Genomic DNA, 15,083 nt, shown 5'->3' with positions numbered 1-15,083 from the left:
ACAAGAAGCTTGACACCATCCAGGACAAAGCAGCCCGCTTGATTGGCACTACATCTACAAGCATTTACTCCCTCCACCATCGACACTGAGTAGCAGCAGTGTGTACTATCTACAAGATGCACTGCAGAAATTCCCCAAAGATCCTCAGACAGCACCTTCCAAACCCATGACAACTTCCATCTAGAAGGACAAGGGCAGCAGATATATGGGAACACCACCACATCCAAGTTCCCTCCAAGTCACTCACCATCCTGACTTGGAAATATATCGTCATTCCTTCACTGTCACTGGGTCAAAATCCTGGAATTCCCTCCCTAATAGCGTTGTGGGTCAACCCACGACAGGAGGACTGCAGCAGTTCAAAAAGGCAGCTCACCACCACCTTCTCAAGGGCAACTAGGGATGGGCAAGAAATGCTGGCCAGCCAGCAACATCACATCCCACAAATAAATGAAAAAAAAACCCAGTCTTTCAATATGTCCTGCCACTTTCAAAAATTGATGCACATGCACCTCAAGGTCTCTCTATCCATGCACAGTCTTTTGAACAGGATCACTAACTTTTTTTAAGGAGATCTTGCAGAATGGAAGCAGACCATTCAGTCCAACTCATCCGTGCAGACCACGTTTCCCAAATTAAACTATAACTGCACATCTGTATAATGTCTCCATATCCTTTCTGCCAAAATGCATCAACTTACATTTCCCTGTACAAAACCCCAACTACCGCCTGTCTGCTCATCTTGCTAGTCTACCTACGTCCTATAGTAGGCAATTCAGAGCATCTTTGTTGTGTGCTACATCGTGATCACTGGCAAGTTTTGAAATTGTACATTATGTCCCAAGATCCAAATCATTTATAAGTAAAAAAAAAAAGGGTCCTAGCACTGACCCTTAAATAAGACTAATGTCTACCATCCTCCAATCTGAACGATACCCAGCTAGCTCAACTCACTGCTTTCTGTCCTTAGGCCAATTATTTATCCAACTGGACATTGAGCCTCTATTCCACAAATCTCCATTAAATGAATCACTCTTCTATTTGGTATCTTGTCTTTCTTGAAGGTCACATGGACAATATCCATTGCATTCCCTTCATAAACCTTCTCTACTCTTTCATCAGAAAACACTGTCCGATTAGTCAATCACAATCTATCTTCTACAATACTGCTCTGGCTCTCCTTTATTAAACCAATCCCATCTAATTTCCCACTGAATTTTTGTCCCTGATTATGGAGTAGCAAACACATACTGACGTTAAACTAACCGACCTGTAGCCACTACGGCTGTCTATAGTTGCTCTTGAATAGGAATGTCTATTTTCCACTCTCTAATCCTTTCACATTTCCTCAAATCTAGGGAAGGTTGAAGATCATGGCAAATCCTCCGCAATATCTAATACCAGCTCCTTTAGCAATTCATCCTGAGCTGATGACCCATCTATTCTAAGCACGGTCAGCTTTTCCAGTAACTCCTCCCTTTCAATTTTCACACTGTCTGTTAACTACTTTCGACTGATACTTTCTCAGATGCCCCTTCCTTAATGAACAATGATACAATGAACTCAAGAATTATTCTAGCCTTGTCCTGAACCTAAAAAGCATATGCCACCCTCTTTAACCCCATTCTCATGATCTCTCTTTCCCAATGTTATTTTCTTCTCCTCTCATAATCGACTATATTTGACCTGGCTTACACTTGAAGAGTATGTTTTAGGTGCATCATACATGCTCAATATTTTCCATTATCATTGAAGAAATCCCACCCCCCTTTTTCCTTTCTCTGTCTTTGTTGAACGCTTTATATTCTTGTATATTTAGCACCCGAGCCTACCGATTTTTAGGCCATGTATCCATCATCTCCACCGATCATATTCCCAAACTGCTGATGATGTTTGTATCTCTCCAAATCTCACTCAACACACTTTGCACATTTATGCACCATCATCCTGTATTTACATTCCTCACAATATATCTTGGTCTGCTTTCCTCCCTTCTCTCGAACAATCACCAGAGTCACTATATGCATTTTATTCCTCTTTTAGACTTCTACAAGTTGGTAGCCATTAAGTTTAAACCCTCCTCGATTGCACTTGATATGGACTAGACCAAACCCCCTTCAAATGTATCAAAGAGATAGCCTAAGACCGTAACGTTATCTTATTGAAAGACAAGTATAAGGTGCTCTATTACAGATGTAATTCGATTGGTCAAACTACTTCACTTTAAGCAAAACACATTTTATTCTTACACTCAATTAGAATACAAACAAAAGAAAGAAGAATTGACATAACTTTAACTCTATTGGAAAACTTGACAGAATAATAGATGGTTTAACAACTAAACAGCAACTGTTCCAACATAGTAACATTCCATAAACATGCCCTTGGCAAAGGCAAATTCAGTAAAACAGATTGTTGCACATTATGTTTTGCCAATCCAGAAGGAAAGAACACCAAGAGAAAATTCTTTCAAAGAGAACTCCAGCTTTTTGCTGTGGCCGAGAGAGGTGTAGAACAGCTTCCACAACCAGCTTCAAAACCCCAACAACTACTGAAAGCTAAACTAAAACCCTGGTTCTGTGGGAGCCTTACTCCACCCATTCATGCAGCTTCTATTGTTCTAACTTCAAAAAAAAAAGCTGTTTACTTCATTGGCTTAAAAGAGACAACTCACCACCTCTGGCTTGAAATCTCTCTTCAAAAATAAGACAAAATACACCTCTTAAAGCTGGAGTATTGTCACACACTTGTGAACCTCCCTGCAAGGACATTGTCCCCAATGCAGCCCATCCCTTTTCAAGAATTGCATTCCGTTCAGAGCCCTAAGGATCTTAAGCCTTGCCTCCTTGCCCCACAACGATCCCACCCCCCACTGTATCCTCCCATCTCTAATCTTCTGGTCCCTGTGCTGGGAACAATCAGAGATTACTAACCTCAAACTCCTATTTTTTAAAACTTCCTTCCTAACTCTGGAAAATCTGCCTGTATGACCTCGATACATCTTCCTTCTACGTCCTGGTATTAATGCGTCCCACAACTTCTGGCTCAAAGATGTCACATATTGTAAAATCATAGAATGACACAATACAGAAGAAGAAATTCTGCTTTTCAAGTCTGTACCACCAAAAGTACACTACTACCTACGCTAATCCCATTTACCTGCACTAGGCCCATAGCCTTGAATTTTACAACATTTCAAGTGCTCATCCAAGTACTCTTTAAAGGTTGTGAGGTTTCTGCCTCAACAACCTCCCTCCCAAGGCAGTGCATTCTAGATTCCCACCACTCTCTGGGTAAAAAAGGTTTTCATCATAACCTTCTAAGCTTCTACCTTTCACTTTAAAATATGCCCCCTTGTTATTTACCCCTCAACAAAAACAACCCAAGCTTATCCAGCTTCTCTTCATAGCTAAACTATTTCATCTCAGGCAACATCCTGATGAATCTCCTCTGCACGCCATCCAGTGCAATCATACCCTTCTTATGGTGTGGTCACCAGAACTGCGCACAGTTCTCCAAAATTCTTTACAAATTCAACATAACCACCTGCTCTTATAATCTATGCCTCAACTGATACAGGCAAGTGTCCTGTATACTCTCTTTAACTACCCTATTAACTTGTCCTACCACCTTCAGGAATCTGTGGACAAGCACCCAAGATTCCTCTGAGCTTCTCAGTGTCCTGTCATTCAATGAATACTCCTTTGTCTTGTTCCTTCTTCCAAAGTGCATCACCTTACGCTTATCAGGCTAAATTCTATCTGCCACTGATCTCCCCATCCGACCAATCCATTTATATCCTCCTTGTAACCTAATACCTCCCTCCTCACTGTCAACCAACTGGTCAATCTTTGTGTCATCTGCAAACTTACTTACCACCTTTCCCACACTCTCTCTCCATCATTATGAATATCATAAACAATAAGGGACCCAACTGATCCCTGTGGTATGCCGCTATACACCGGGCTCCAGTCACACAAACAGTCTTCTACCACCACCCTGTGCCTCCTGTCACTAAGCCAATTCTGGATCCAACTTGCCAAGTTACCCTGGATCCTATGAGCTTTAAGCTTCTTTATCAGTTTCTCATGGGGGATCTTGTCAAAGGCTTTGCTGAAGTTCATATAAACCACATCAAATGTCCTACCCTCATTCAAACACTTCACCATCTCCTCAAAAAAGTCTACCAGATTTTTTCGGCATGACATGCATGCTGACTATAAAAAACCGAAAGAAGTGCGGATGCTGTAAATCAGGAACAAAAACAAAGTTGCTGGAAAAGCTCAGCAGGTCTGGCAGCATCTGTGAAGGAAAAAACAGGTCCGGTGACCCTTCTTCAGAACTGATGGTGGCTGGGAAAACATCAGTCTATATGCAGAAAAAAGGGGGAGGGGGATGGGGTAGGGAGTAAACGATAGGATAGAGCCTAAAGAGAGAGAAAAGCAGTTGGATCGACAAAGAGTTGATAACAATCAGGCTGGGAGGGTGAATAGTTGTTAATAGTGACTAATAACAGGTAGTGTGTAATGGCAGGCTATGTGGTAACATGGCCTGGTGTGTAGGGTAGGGGGCTGGGACATGGGAGAGTTTAGGCCCTAAAATTATTGAACTCAATATTGAGTCCGGAGGACTGTAGGGTCCCCAAGCGGAAAATGAGGTGTTGTTCTTCTAGCTTGCATTGAGCTTCACTAGAACACTGCAGCAAGCCAGAGACAGACATGTTGGTCAGGGGACAGGGTGGTGTGTTAAAGTGGCAGGCAATGGGTAGTACAGGGTCTTTTTTGCGAGCAGAACGTAGATGTTCTGCGAAGCGGTCACCTAGTCTATGCTTCGTTTCCCCAATGTAGAGACGACATTGTGAGCAGCGAATGCAGTAGACTGGATTCTGGGAAGTGTAGGTAAAGTGTTGCTTCACCTGGAAGGTATGTTTGGGCCCCTGGACACTGGAAAGGGAGGAGGTAAATAGGCAGGTGTTGCACCTTTGCCGATTACAGGGTAAGGTGCCGTAGGGCTGTGGGGAAGTGTTGGGGGTGAAGGAAGTTGTGGACCGGGGTGTCCCGGAGGGAACTGTCCCTGCAGAAGGCGGTCAAGGGAGGGGAGGGGAATATGTGTCTGGTGGTGGCATCTTACTGGAGGTGGCGGAACTGGCACCTGATGATCTTCTGGATGTGGACGCTGTGGGATGTTAGGTAAGGACAAGGGGAACTCTATCGCTGTTGCAGAAGGAAGAAAAAGGGTGATGGCGGAAGTGCGGGAGATGGGTCGGACCCGGTTGAGGGCCCTGTCGAACACGGAACTGGGGAATCATTGGTTGAAGAAGGTGGTGAACATTTCGGAGGGTCCCCTGTCGAAGTTAGTCTCATCTGAACATATACAACAGAGACGGAGGAACTGAGAGAATGGGATGGAGTCATTACTGGAAGTGGGGTGTGAGGATGTATAGTTCAGGTAGCTGTGGGAGTCAGTGGGTTTGTAGTGGATATTAGTGGCCAGAGTATCCCCAGAAATGGAAACAGAAATGTCGACGAAGGGGAGGAGTCAGAGATAGACCAGCTGAAATGAGGGCAGGATGGAAATTGGAGGCGAAATTGATGAAGTTTTCCAATTAGGCCGTGTTCCTTTTGTCCTTACCTATCATCCCACCAGCATCCACATCCAGAAGATCATCAGGCACCATTTCCGCCACCTCCAGCAAGATGCCACCATTAGACACAGATTCCCCTCCCCTCCCTTGTCCGCCTTCTTCAGGGACCGTTTCCTCCGGGACACCCCGGTCCACACTTCCTTCACCCCCGACAGCCCTACGGCACGTTCCCCTGCAATCGGCGAAGGTGCAACACCTGCCCATTTGCCTCCTCCCTTCCCAGTGTCCAAGGGCCCAAACATACCTTCCAGGTGAAGCAACACTTTACCTACACTTCACCTACACTTCCCAGAATCTAGTCTACAGCATTCGCTGCTCACAATGTCGTCTCTACATTGGGGAAACGAAGCGTAGACTAGGTGACTGTGTCACAGGACATCTACATTCTGCTCGCAAAAAAGACCCTGCACTACCCATTGCCTGCCACTTTAATGCACCACTCTGTTCCCTGACCAGCATGTCTGTCTCTGGCTTGCTGCAATGTTCTAGCGAAGCTCAACTCAAGCTAGAAGAACAACACCTCATTTTCTGCTTGGGGACCCTCCAGCCCTCCGGACTCAATTTGAGTTCAATAATTTTAGGGCCTAACCTCTCCCATGTCCCAGCCCCCAACCCCACACACCAGGCCCTGTCACCACATAGCCTGCCATTACACACTACCTGTTATTAGTCACTAACAGTCCCCATTAACAACTATTCACCCACCCAGCCTGATCATTATCTGCACTTTGTCTGTCCAACTGCTCCTTTCTCTCCTTAGGCTCTATCCTATCATTTACTCCTTACCTCATCCCCCTCCCCCTTTTTGCTGCATATAAACTGATGTTTTCCCAGCCACCATCAGTTGAGGAAGGGTCACCAGACCTGAAACGTTAACTCTGTTTTTTCCTTCATGGATTCTGCCAAACCTGCTGAGCTTTTCCAGCAATTTTGTTTTTGATCCAAAAACAGGCTGACTAACCCTGCTCAAACCCTGCCTTTCTAAATGGAGATTAATTTTCTCCTTCACTATTTTCTCCAATTGTTTCCCTAACACGGATGTTAGACTCACTGGTCTATAGTTCCCAGCTCTGTCTCTACCACCGTTCTTGTAAAGTAGAACTATATTAGGTGTCCTCCAGTCACCTGGCACTTCCCTGTGGCAGAGATGATTTATACATTTGGGTCAGCATCCCTGAGATTTCTTCCCTTGTCTCCCATAGCAGCCTGGATACAACTCATCTGGACCTGAGGATAGTCTGCTTCTGCTTCTGTTTCTGGTCAAGCAGTCCAGCTGTTTACTCACCTTGACCTGTCAAAAATGGGTGCAAAACAGGAATGAATAAAAAAAAGGAAGAAAGTTCCATTCTGAACCAGCAAAAACTTTGGTTACTGATGGTGAGAAAGTGGAAACAAAACCAAGTGTCTGAATACGATCAGATATGAGAAACCATCATTCAAACAACCAAGAGGACTCACAATTTCTTCTCGAATGGAATAATCAGCATTCTCCAGATAATTCAGCATTTCTGCCACGATCTGCTGGGCATTGCTGCGATCACACATCCCATACAGGAGATCCACTGCCCTCTGTCGCACACTCACATCCCTCTCAGTCTGTAACACAAATAGCAAAGTCAGTGGTCATTGTACCCTGTTGGGTAATGACTGGTCACTTCTCTGATCTACAGAGAGGCAGATTCCTCCACAAGGACACTGCTGAATGCCTCAATCAGAGCTTTCACAACACCCACCTCAACTTGAAAGGGTGGAATTATACTCCCAGTTTTTCCAGTGAGGAATTCAAACTGATGTGCAAGCATGATAATGCAGGGAACCCGGTAGAAGGAGAAGATTCAAATGGAGAACAGGTAACAGAAATCAAAGTAAAGGAGCCTCACAATTCTGGTGTTCAGTGCAGAATGAAAGTAGAACTCGGTGCAGGAGTCCCATTGCAGAACTGCAGTTGTAAGGGGATGTGCCAGCTGTTGAAGCACTGGGCAGGACCAGAGACATGGTGGACGTGCTGGCCCCACTGAGTAAACAGAGATACACCAGGCAAAAAAAAAAAGTGCTGGCCACCAGTTTGACTTATTAAGTGCCCAAGTATTTGGGAACTGAGTATATTCCAGTTGCCCACCTTCCGTTTTATAAAGCTGACACCAGCTGCAAAATGCCCTTGCCCAGCCAGAGAGTACATTTATTAAAAAGCCACTGGTTGGCAGTAAAGCTGAACAAATCCTGGAACGGTAAGGGCAGTTACCTTGAGTGCATTGATGACTGTTTCGATGTGTGCCTTCACTGCCTCATGAGAAAACTCAGAGCTAGCCAGCAGCCACATGCTCTCCAGAGCCAGGTATCGTAGATTGGTCTCCCGATGCTGCAGAAACTGACCCAGCTGGTTACACGCACGGACAAGGAGGTTCGGTTCACTGTGGAATTAAAAGGATGTAACTCAAAATAATGGGACCAATCTTTAGCCCAACTATTCCATGAACTTGTTCACAGCTTAATAGATTTGTTTGTGATTTTTTTTACATTAAGCAGCAAATTATTGTGATAGGAATGAGGGTTAGGGAAAGACTATTGCTCCTGGTCAGCGAATCCACAAACAATGGGCCACCAATTTGAAACTGTCACTGACAGACTGAGGAGGGAGAAAGAAGATAGTTGATCAACACATATAGCAGCTGCAGATTCAAGGTGAGTTTCAAGGAAGCAACGATAGATACAGCAATAGGCTGAGGGAGGGAAAGCAGAGCAGTGGGATTTGTTTTTGAGCTCACGTGTTGCTAATGAACAAAATGGCCTCCTTCCGAGCACCTAAACTCCATTGATTCAATAAAGGCAGCTTAACCTTGTTTTCAAATCCTTCCACAGCATTGCACACAGCAAAAACATAAAGGAGGCAATGGAGAAAAGAAACAGGCATTCAGTACAGTCATTCAACCTACAAATGGCAGCTAGCTGTACAATGACACCAGGGCAGGCATTCTTTCAAAGTTAAAAAATACACTTAAATCCATAAATATGCAAGTTTTCAGAATCTGCAACCTTATAGAGCACGTATAAGGAGAATGATGGCACAGGCCCTGAATGCGAAAGCTCAGGAACATTACTTTCTTCAGGTCAAGAAAAAGAGAACTTTACTCTGTATCTAGCCCCATGCTGTCCGTGTCCTGGCAGCGTTTGATGGGGACAGTGCTGAGGGAGCTATACTTTCTATCAATACTGACAGAGGGTTCTCAATATGAAAAGCAGGGTATTGCTTGCAGGTTAAGACCGCATCTTGATTCCCGATTGAGACTCAATCTCCCTTGGAAATGAAATGACAGCTCAGAGTGATGAATCAAGTGTAGCAGGATTTCAACCTGCGCTCTAGAACACTGTAAAATACAGATGTCTGATACACAGCAAACGTCCAGTAGCTCAGTGAGTTTATTTTTAATGAATCCAACCATGAAAGCACACGAACATAGTAAGAGTAGGCCATTCGGCCTATCGAGCCTGGCATGCTGATGGCTGATTTTGTGTTTCAATTCCATTTCCTGTTCACTCCCCATATGCCATGATTCCCTGTGAAATCAAATATTTGTCGACTCCAGGCTTCAACATATTCAAAGGCGGATTTTGTTTAAAAACAACCTGGTGATTTCAGAATCCCAGGAATTTTATTAAATAATTAATTAATTACACTTGGAATAATAAAGTTCAAGAGTCAAGGAAAAAGGCAGGAGAATGACACTGCTGTTAGGCTTGTTTGAAGAGCCAGTGTAGACATGATGGGCTGAATGGTCTCCTTCTACAGTAGCCCCCAGCAGTCATGATAGGATTTGAACTTGTACCCACAATATCAGTCCAGGCTCAAGAATGCTAATTCAAGAAGATAACCATTCTGCTACTGCCTGATACCTCATATGCAACACACATATTCAATATAGTGCCCAGATTATAATATGACCACACTTCAAAAGTACGTCATTCAGTGTAAAGTGCTTTGATATACGAGGCTGCTGAATTACATGGCTGACTTGGACTGATGTAACAAAAGGAGAAGTTGCTGGAAAAGCTCAACAGCTCTGGCAGCATATGTGAAGAAAAAGTCAGAGTTAACATTTCAGGTCAGATTTTTTTCTTCACAGATGCTGCTAGACCTGCTGAGCTTTTCCACCAACTTCTGTTTTTGTTCCTGATTTACAGCATCCACAGTTCTTTCAGTTTTTATTTAGACTGATGTAACCAAGCTTAAAGTAAGAATGGATAGTGGAACTGGAGAATTTTGAAATCATAAGGATTCTACAATGTGGAAGCAGGCCATTCAGCCCATCAAGTTCACACCAAAATTCTGAAGAGCATCCCACACAGACTAACTCTCCTTACCCTATCCCTGCATCTCCCATAGCTAATTCACCTAGCCTACACATCTTTGGACTGTGGGAGGAAACGGGAGCACTCAGTGGAAACCCACACAGACACGTGGAGAATGTGCAAACTCCGTACATCCCAAGGCTAAAATTGAACCTGGGTCACTGGCAGTGTCAGGCAGCAGTGCTAACCACTGAGTCACCATGTTGCTCCAATGACTTGGGACAAATATGTACTAAGGTCAGATAAAGTCTGACTGGATCGTGTTAAGAAGTAATAAGTAATCTGTTATCACAGAGTAAGAAAGTTATATGCTGTTGCTTAATGAAAGTGAGACATGTAAGCATGAGCAAGTCAGTTGCTGCAGTAGAAAAGCTGCAGCAAGGGTGATTTGAAAAATCTTGAGGTAAACAAGAGATTACTGAGACAAGACATAAGTTTTATCCTTATCATATGCAAGGCCCAGTAGTTTCTTTTTTGCAAACCCGTCTGACTAACCTGTCATGGTGAATAATGAGGCTAATGGCCTCAAACAGGACTGCATTCTTGACATTTGAATGTTGCACTTTCTTTGATTTAGGTGGCTCCTGGGCCTTGTTCAGGATAGTTTCAAGACATTCAGTTAGACGCCCTCGAATAGCAGGATCCTCTGCAGGGCACAGAAATCGGTTATTTAGACATAATCAGTACTGATAATAGGACAGATACTAAGGCACAGTCCAGCTTCCCATCATGTCCAAAGCAGAAAATGGAATCTTGAAGACACCGTCTAAATTTCAGGTTCAAGTTTTTTTATTTGCTCTGAGTTTGTTGGTCTCAAGATTTTCCTGTGATTCTGAGCTGGATGGGTGGAAGTATTGCTCAGTGATTGTGTCTTAGTGAGCTCAGATGGAAAGGGAACCCGCACACATTACCTGACTGAACGCCTGTGCAACCAGCAGCTCCACTACTTCACCCAAATCGCAACTATTCACTCGTGAGTGACCACAAGCTATTCACCACAAGATGCACGGATCAAGGACTGAATCTTAGACCATTTGCTCTGAACAGACTGTTCTACATTGAAAGATGATCAGATTACTAATTAGGGCTCTACCTGGACTGGGACTGGGGTTTCTCCACTGGTGGGGACACAGAGAGCTCACCTGGTGGGGGATAGCACTGCAGCAGCTGCAGAAGCTTCACTGAAAGCCAAGGAGCTGGCACAAAGTAGTAAGTGTAATCCTGGAGATCAGCTGAAGCAGATGATACAAGCTGTAATAATAAACAAACAAAACCAGTTCAAATAATGCCAGCATGTCCTGGGCAACCAAGGAACAAACCAGGACATTAGTGTGATCCTTTATTTTAATTGACACATGTAGGCCCTTCTCCTATTCATAAAATTGCTAGTGAATATCAGTGACCACTTTTCAACTAATTAATCAAGAACTCTTTCTATTGTAATATAGACAGGGCTGGCTTTCCTACAACACAATCACTACCACATTGAGGGCTTCACTGGAGGGTTCAATGTCTCATTCAGCACCATAAAAATCCCAGTCCTTCTTTTCACAGCAGGCACTGGCCTTGAAAGCCCTTACTCTAACATGGTCTTATCACACTAGAAGTCAGATGAGAAAGCCAGCTATCAGAGCATTAAAGAGATAGAGAAAAATCGATTTTTCCAGCAGGAAGTGCCAGAGTCTGTGATATTAACTTTGAAATTTAAGATAGGTCATTTCATTGTGACATCAGGATGTGTGTTCCACACAAAATAGCAGAAATCTGGAACTCTCTTCTCAAAAGCATTGTTGAAACTGAGAATCATTTAATAATTTCAAGACTTAAATCAATTTTTGTTAATAAAGGGATTAGGAGTTACAAAGCCAATGTAGATGCTTAGATTTAATTGACTGATGGAACTGGCTGAAAGGGTGAATGACCATTGTGGCTCTGCAAATGTAACTGTGTGACAACTCTGCCATCTGCAGGAAATTTCTTTATTTGCTATGTCTTTAAGGCAGTAGAGAATCCCTCACCTACTAATACCACACCCAAATCCTTGACGGATCTGTTTCAAAATCAAACCCAGACCAGTCCCCAAACTTTGGCACCCCTCACTGGAGTAGTTGGCTGGAATCAAGCTCCACTATTTCCGGAGTTCACACAAAAGTTAAAAAATTTTACCCAAGTATGAGAAGTCATAATCACCTGTCCGTTTAAACCCAGGCTAACAGAAAACATAGACGAGATTTCTGTACTAAGAATTGCCATTTATTGTTAGTGAATAGATTCTAATCACAGGCAAATAACTATGAATTATCATCATATAACTCTACAAGTTAAAACTCTAACCCCCTTATAAAACTCCCATGACACACGCACAGACTGACAGACAGAAAAACAAAAACATTGATTATATGGTTGGATAGGAATCAGTTCAATAATCCAGTCCACAGAGTTCCCTAATGACCCCTTAGCTTGCCAGGTCTTGCTGTCTGTCATTCAGCTTCCTTGTCCCGATTCATTTCAGTTCCTTACAAGAGGCACAGGCAGTTGGCACGTTCAAACATTCTGAAAAGTCTCTTAGTTACTGGTTTAAGCCTCTGCTTCAGTAATTGATGATAGAAAATAAACTGGCTTTAAGGTTTTTACTGGAAAGAAAGACACACAACCTCCACTTCTGCAGGTTCAAAGGATTCTGCCAGTATTATTCTCACTCACAAGCTGTTCAGTTACCCAGGAGCCAATCAGATCATCATTGTTCAGCTAATATCTCTTTTTGTACGGTCATGACTCCACAAACCAATCAGCTCCTTCTTACAGACCAAATCTCACTTTGTATACATCCCTGACGCTAGCCATCTGTGAACAGTCTCCTCCACTGTTTCAGCAGTGTAAACAAGACTTGAAATGAGTTTCAGTAGCTTGCTTTTGAAAATTGCAGTAATTCCCACTCTCAATCCTTCCTTTTAAAACAATTTCACATTTACATTTACAATCAAAATAACAGAAAAACACAAAGGTGTGGTCATTACAAAGCTAAATAATATCCCGCATAATAGGATTAACATTCTTATAATAAACTATATCCAATGCTATAGGATTCATGTTCATACAATAAACTATACTTGCACCACAGAATTTACATTCCCACACTGAACTATACTCCACACTATATGATTAGATTTACTCATAGATTAAGTGAATGACTAAAGATGTAGTGAATGGATTTCTATGTGGTCATACATCTTGGATCTGGGAAGTCTGAAATGGGGGACATTCTAAATGGTGATAATCCATAAACAATGGATGAACAAAAGTGGTTCTAGGTATACAGATCATTAAAATATCCTGGAGGCCTGGTAGCATCTGTGGAGAGAAAGCAGAGTTAACATTTTGGTTCCAGTGAACCTTCTTCAGAACAAAAAGGGTCACTGAACCCAAAATATTAACTCTACTTTCTCTCCACAGATGCTGCCAGACCTGCCAGACCAGCAATTTCTGTTTCGGTTTTTGATTTCCAGCATCTGCAATTGTTTGGGTTTTTTTAAACTTAAAATATCCTGAACACGTCCAGAAAATAATCCAAAGGCTGATGGAATTCTAGCCTTTCTCTCAAGGACACAAACACAAGGAGCTAGACAGCACAGTTCCGTTGTACACAGCCCTGCTTGGACCACCCCCCGAGGTACTGGGAACTGCTGTGGGCCCTGCATATTTGGAAGGAGATATCGGCATATGAGGGAGAGCAGTGTATATTTACTAGAATGATACCTGGCAGAGACAATGAGGGAGATTAAATATACCAGGAGTGTATCCCATGGAATATCGAGGGTTACAGAGTAATTTGGCCAAACAGAACCACTGGGTTAGATTGTGACAAAGTATTTATCTTGGTTATGTAGTCTAGGACTGCACAGATTTAACAAGACCAGAGTCAGACCTTTTCGTAGTGAAATTTAAACATTTCTGTACTCAAAGGATAACAGCAGTTTGGACTATCTTCCACAGAAAACAATTTATCCTTGATCAATTCCCACACTAAACCATACCTTACCTCATGGGATTCATGCACCTGTATCAAACTATATTTGACCCTTGAAGATTTGTGCAGTTGCTGTGTTTTTTAAACTTTAAAATTTTAATTCACATCAGCTGACACTGAAGTGCTACACTTGAATGAAGGAAAGGTCCTACCCGGCTCAACCTTGAAATCGCCAAGGACACAGAAGTTTGAAACTCTTCAGGATTTTTCTGTGCGAGTACAGTGATCAGACTTGTAGCTGCAGTTACAACTCCCTGGATGGATGAGACATAGGACAGTCAAGAAAAGCATTGTGATCCTTCGATAAATGCACATTATTAAAAGGAAACCTCAAATGGTTTTACCAAGTGTTGGTCATTCAGAAGGTAAATGACTCGTGACGTCCATTCTCCCATTGGCACCACATCTGGAGATGTCCTGTACAACCGCAGTAGACACAGAGCAGCACTCTGTTTTGCACTGTCCATAGTATCCCTGCAAGATCAATGTACAGCCTTTAACAGAAGAAATAACACAACCCAATACTCCTCATCAGGGGAGAGGAAAAGGAACACCAGAATTGGAGAGGAGCAGAACATTTTCCAAATGCATACCAATACCTGAAAGGATAATTTTCAACAAAGCCTACAAAGAATCCCAACCACAGTATTAGAATGATTTGCTTGTCCAGAGGCTGCTGTGTACGTCACAAATAAGGACAGATTACTGAAATACTTTGAGTGTGCTCCATAAATACTACTGCCTGGCCTCTCTAAAAAAACAGTACACTGTGCTATCACAGTCACATCAACATGGTGAGAACCAAGAAAAGACCATACAGGAAACAGTGAGCACAACTAGCTCCACTGCAACAATCTCTAGTACAATTGCCCATTTTCTTAACTGCATCTTCCTTTCTCATATGCATGAATGGCAAGGCCCCAGGGGCATAATGAGGCAATGACAATTCGTTCCACGTGCGTATCTTGTTTGTGGTTAAAGACAAAATGAGGTGAGGCAGCTTTCTGCTGATCAGGGAATGGAATGCATGATTGGGTCAAACGACTATTGACAGAATGTGTAAAA

At 42.9% G+C, this 15,083-nt stretch overlaps 1 protein-coding gene across 3 annotated transcripts in view; it reads right to left on the bottom strand.

Annotated features, from left to right (window-relative positions):
• The window catches only part of LOC109921453 (AP-2 complex subunit alpha-2-like), an 89,216-nt gene that overhangs the window by 52,886 nt on the left and 21,247 nt on the right, over window positions 1-15,083 (bottom strand). For all 3 annotated transcript variants that reach the window (XM_048607091.1, XM_048607092.1, XM_048607093.1), the window contains exons 5-10: window positions 14,363-14,492; window positions 14,171-14,272; window positions 11,134-11,242; window positions 10,487-10,637; window positions 7,887-8,055; window positions 7,103-7,240 (exon numbers count right to left, since the gene is read on the bottom strand). In XM_048607091.1, the coding sequence (XP_048463048.1) occupies window positions 7,103-7,240; window positions 7,887-8,055; window positions 10,487-10,637; window positions 11,134-11,242; window positions 14,171-14,272; window positions 14,363-14,492 (799 nt within the window). The remainder of the gene's footprint in view (window positions 1-7,102; window positions 7,241-7,886; window positions 8,056-10,486; window positions 10,638-11,133; window positions 11,243-14,170; window positions 14,273-14,362; window positions 14,493-15,083) is intronic.

This window comes from Rhincodon typus, chromosome 17, assembly GCF_021869965.1.
Source record: "Rhincodon typus isolate 14 chromosome 17, sRhiTyp1.1, whole genome shotgun sequence".
NCBI classification, from domain to species: Eukaryota; Metazoa; Chordata; class Chondrichthyes; order Orectolobiformes; family Rhincodontidae; genus Rhincodon; species Rhincodon typus.
Note: the sequence above shows the minus strand (reverse complement) of the source record. Positions and strands in the feature narration are given on the sequence as shown.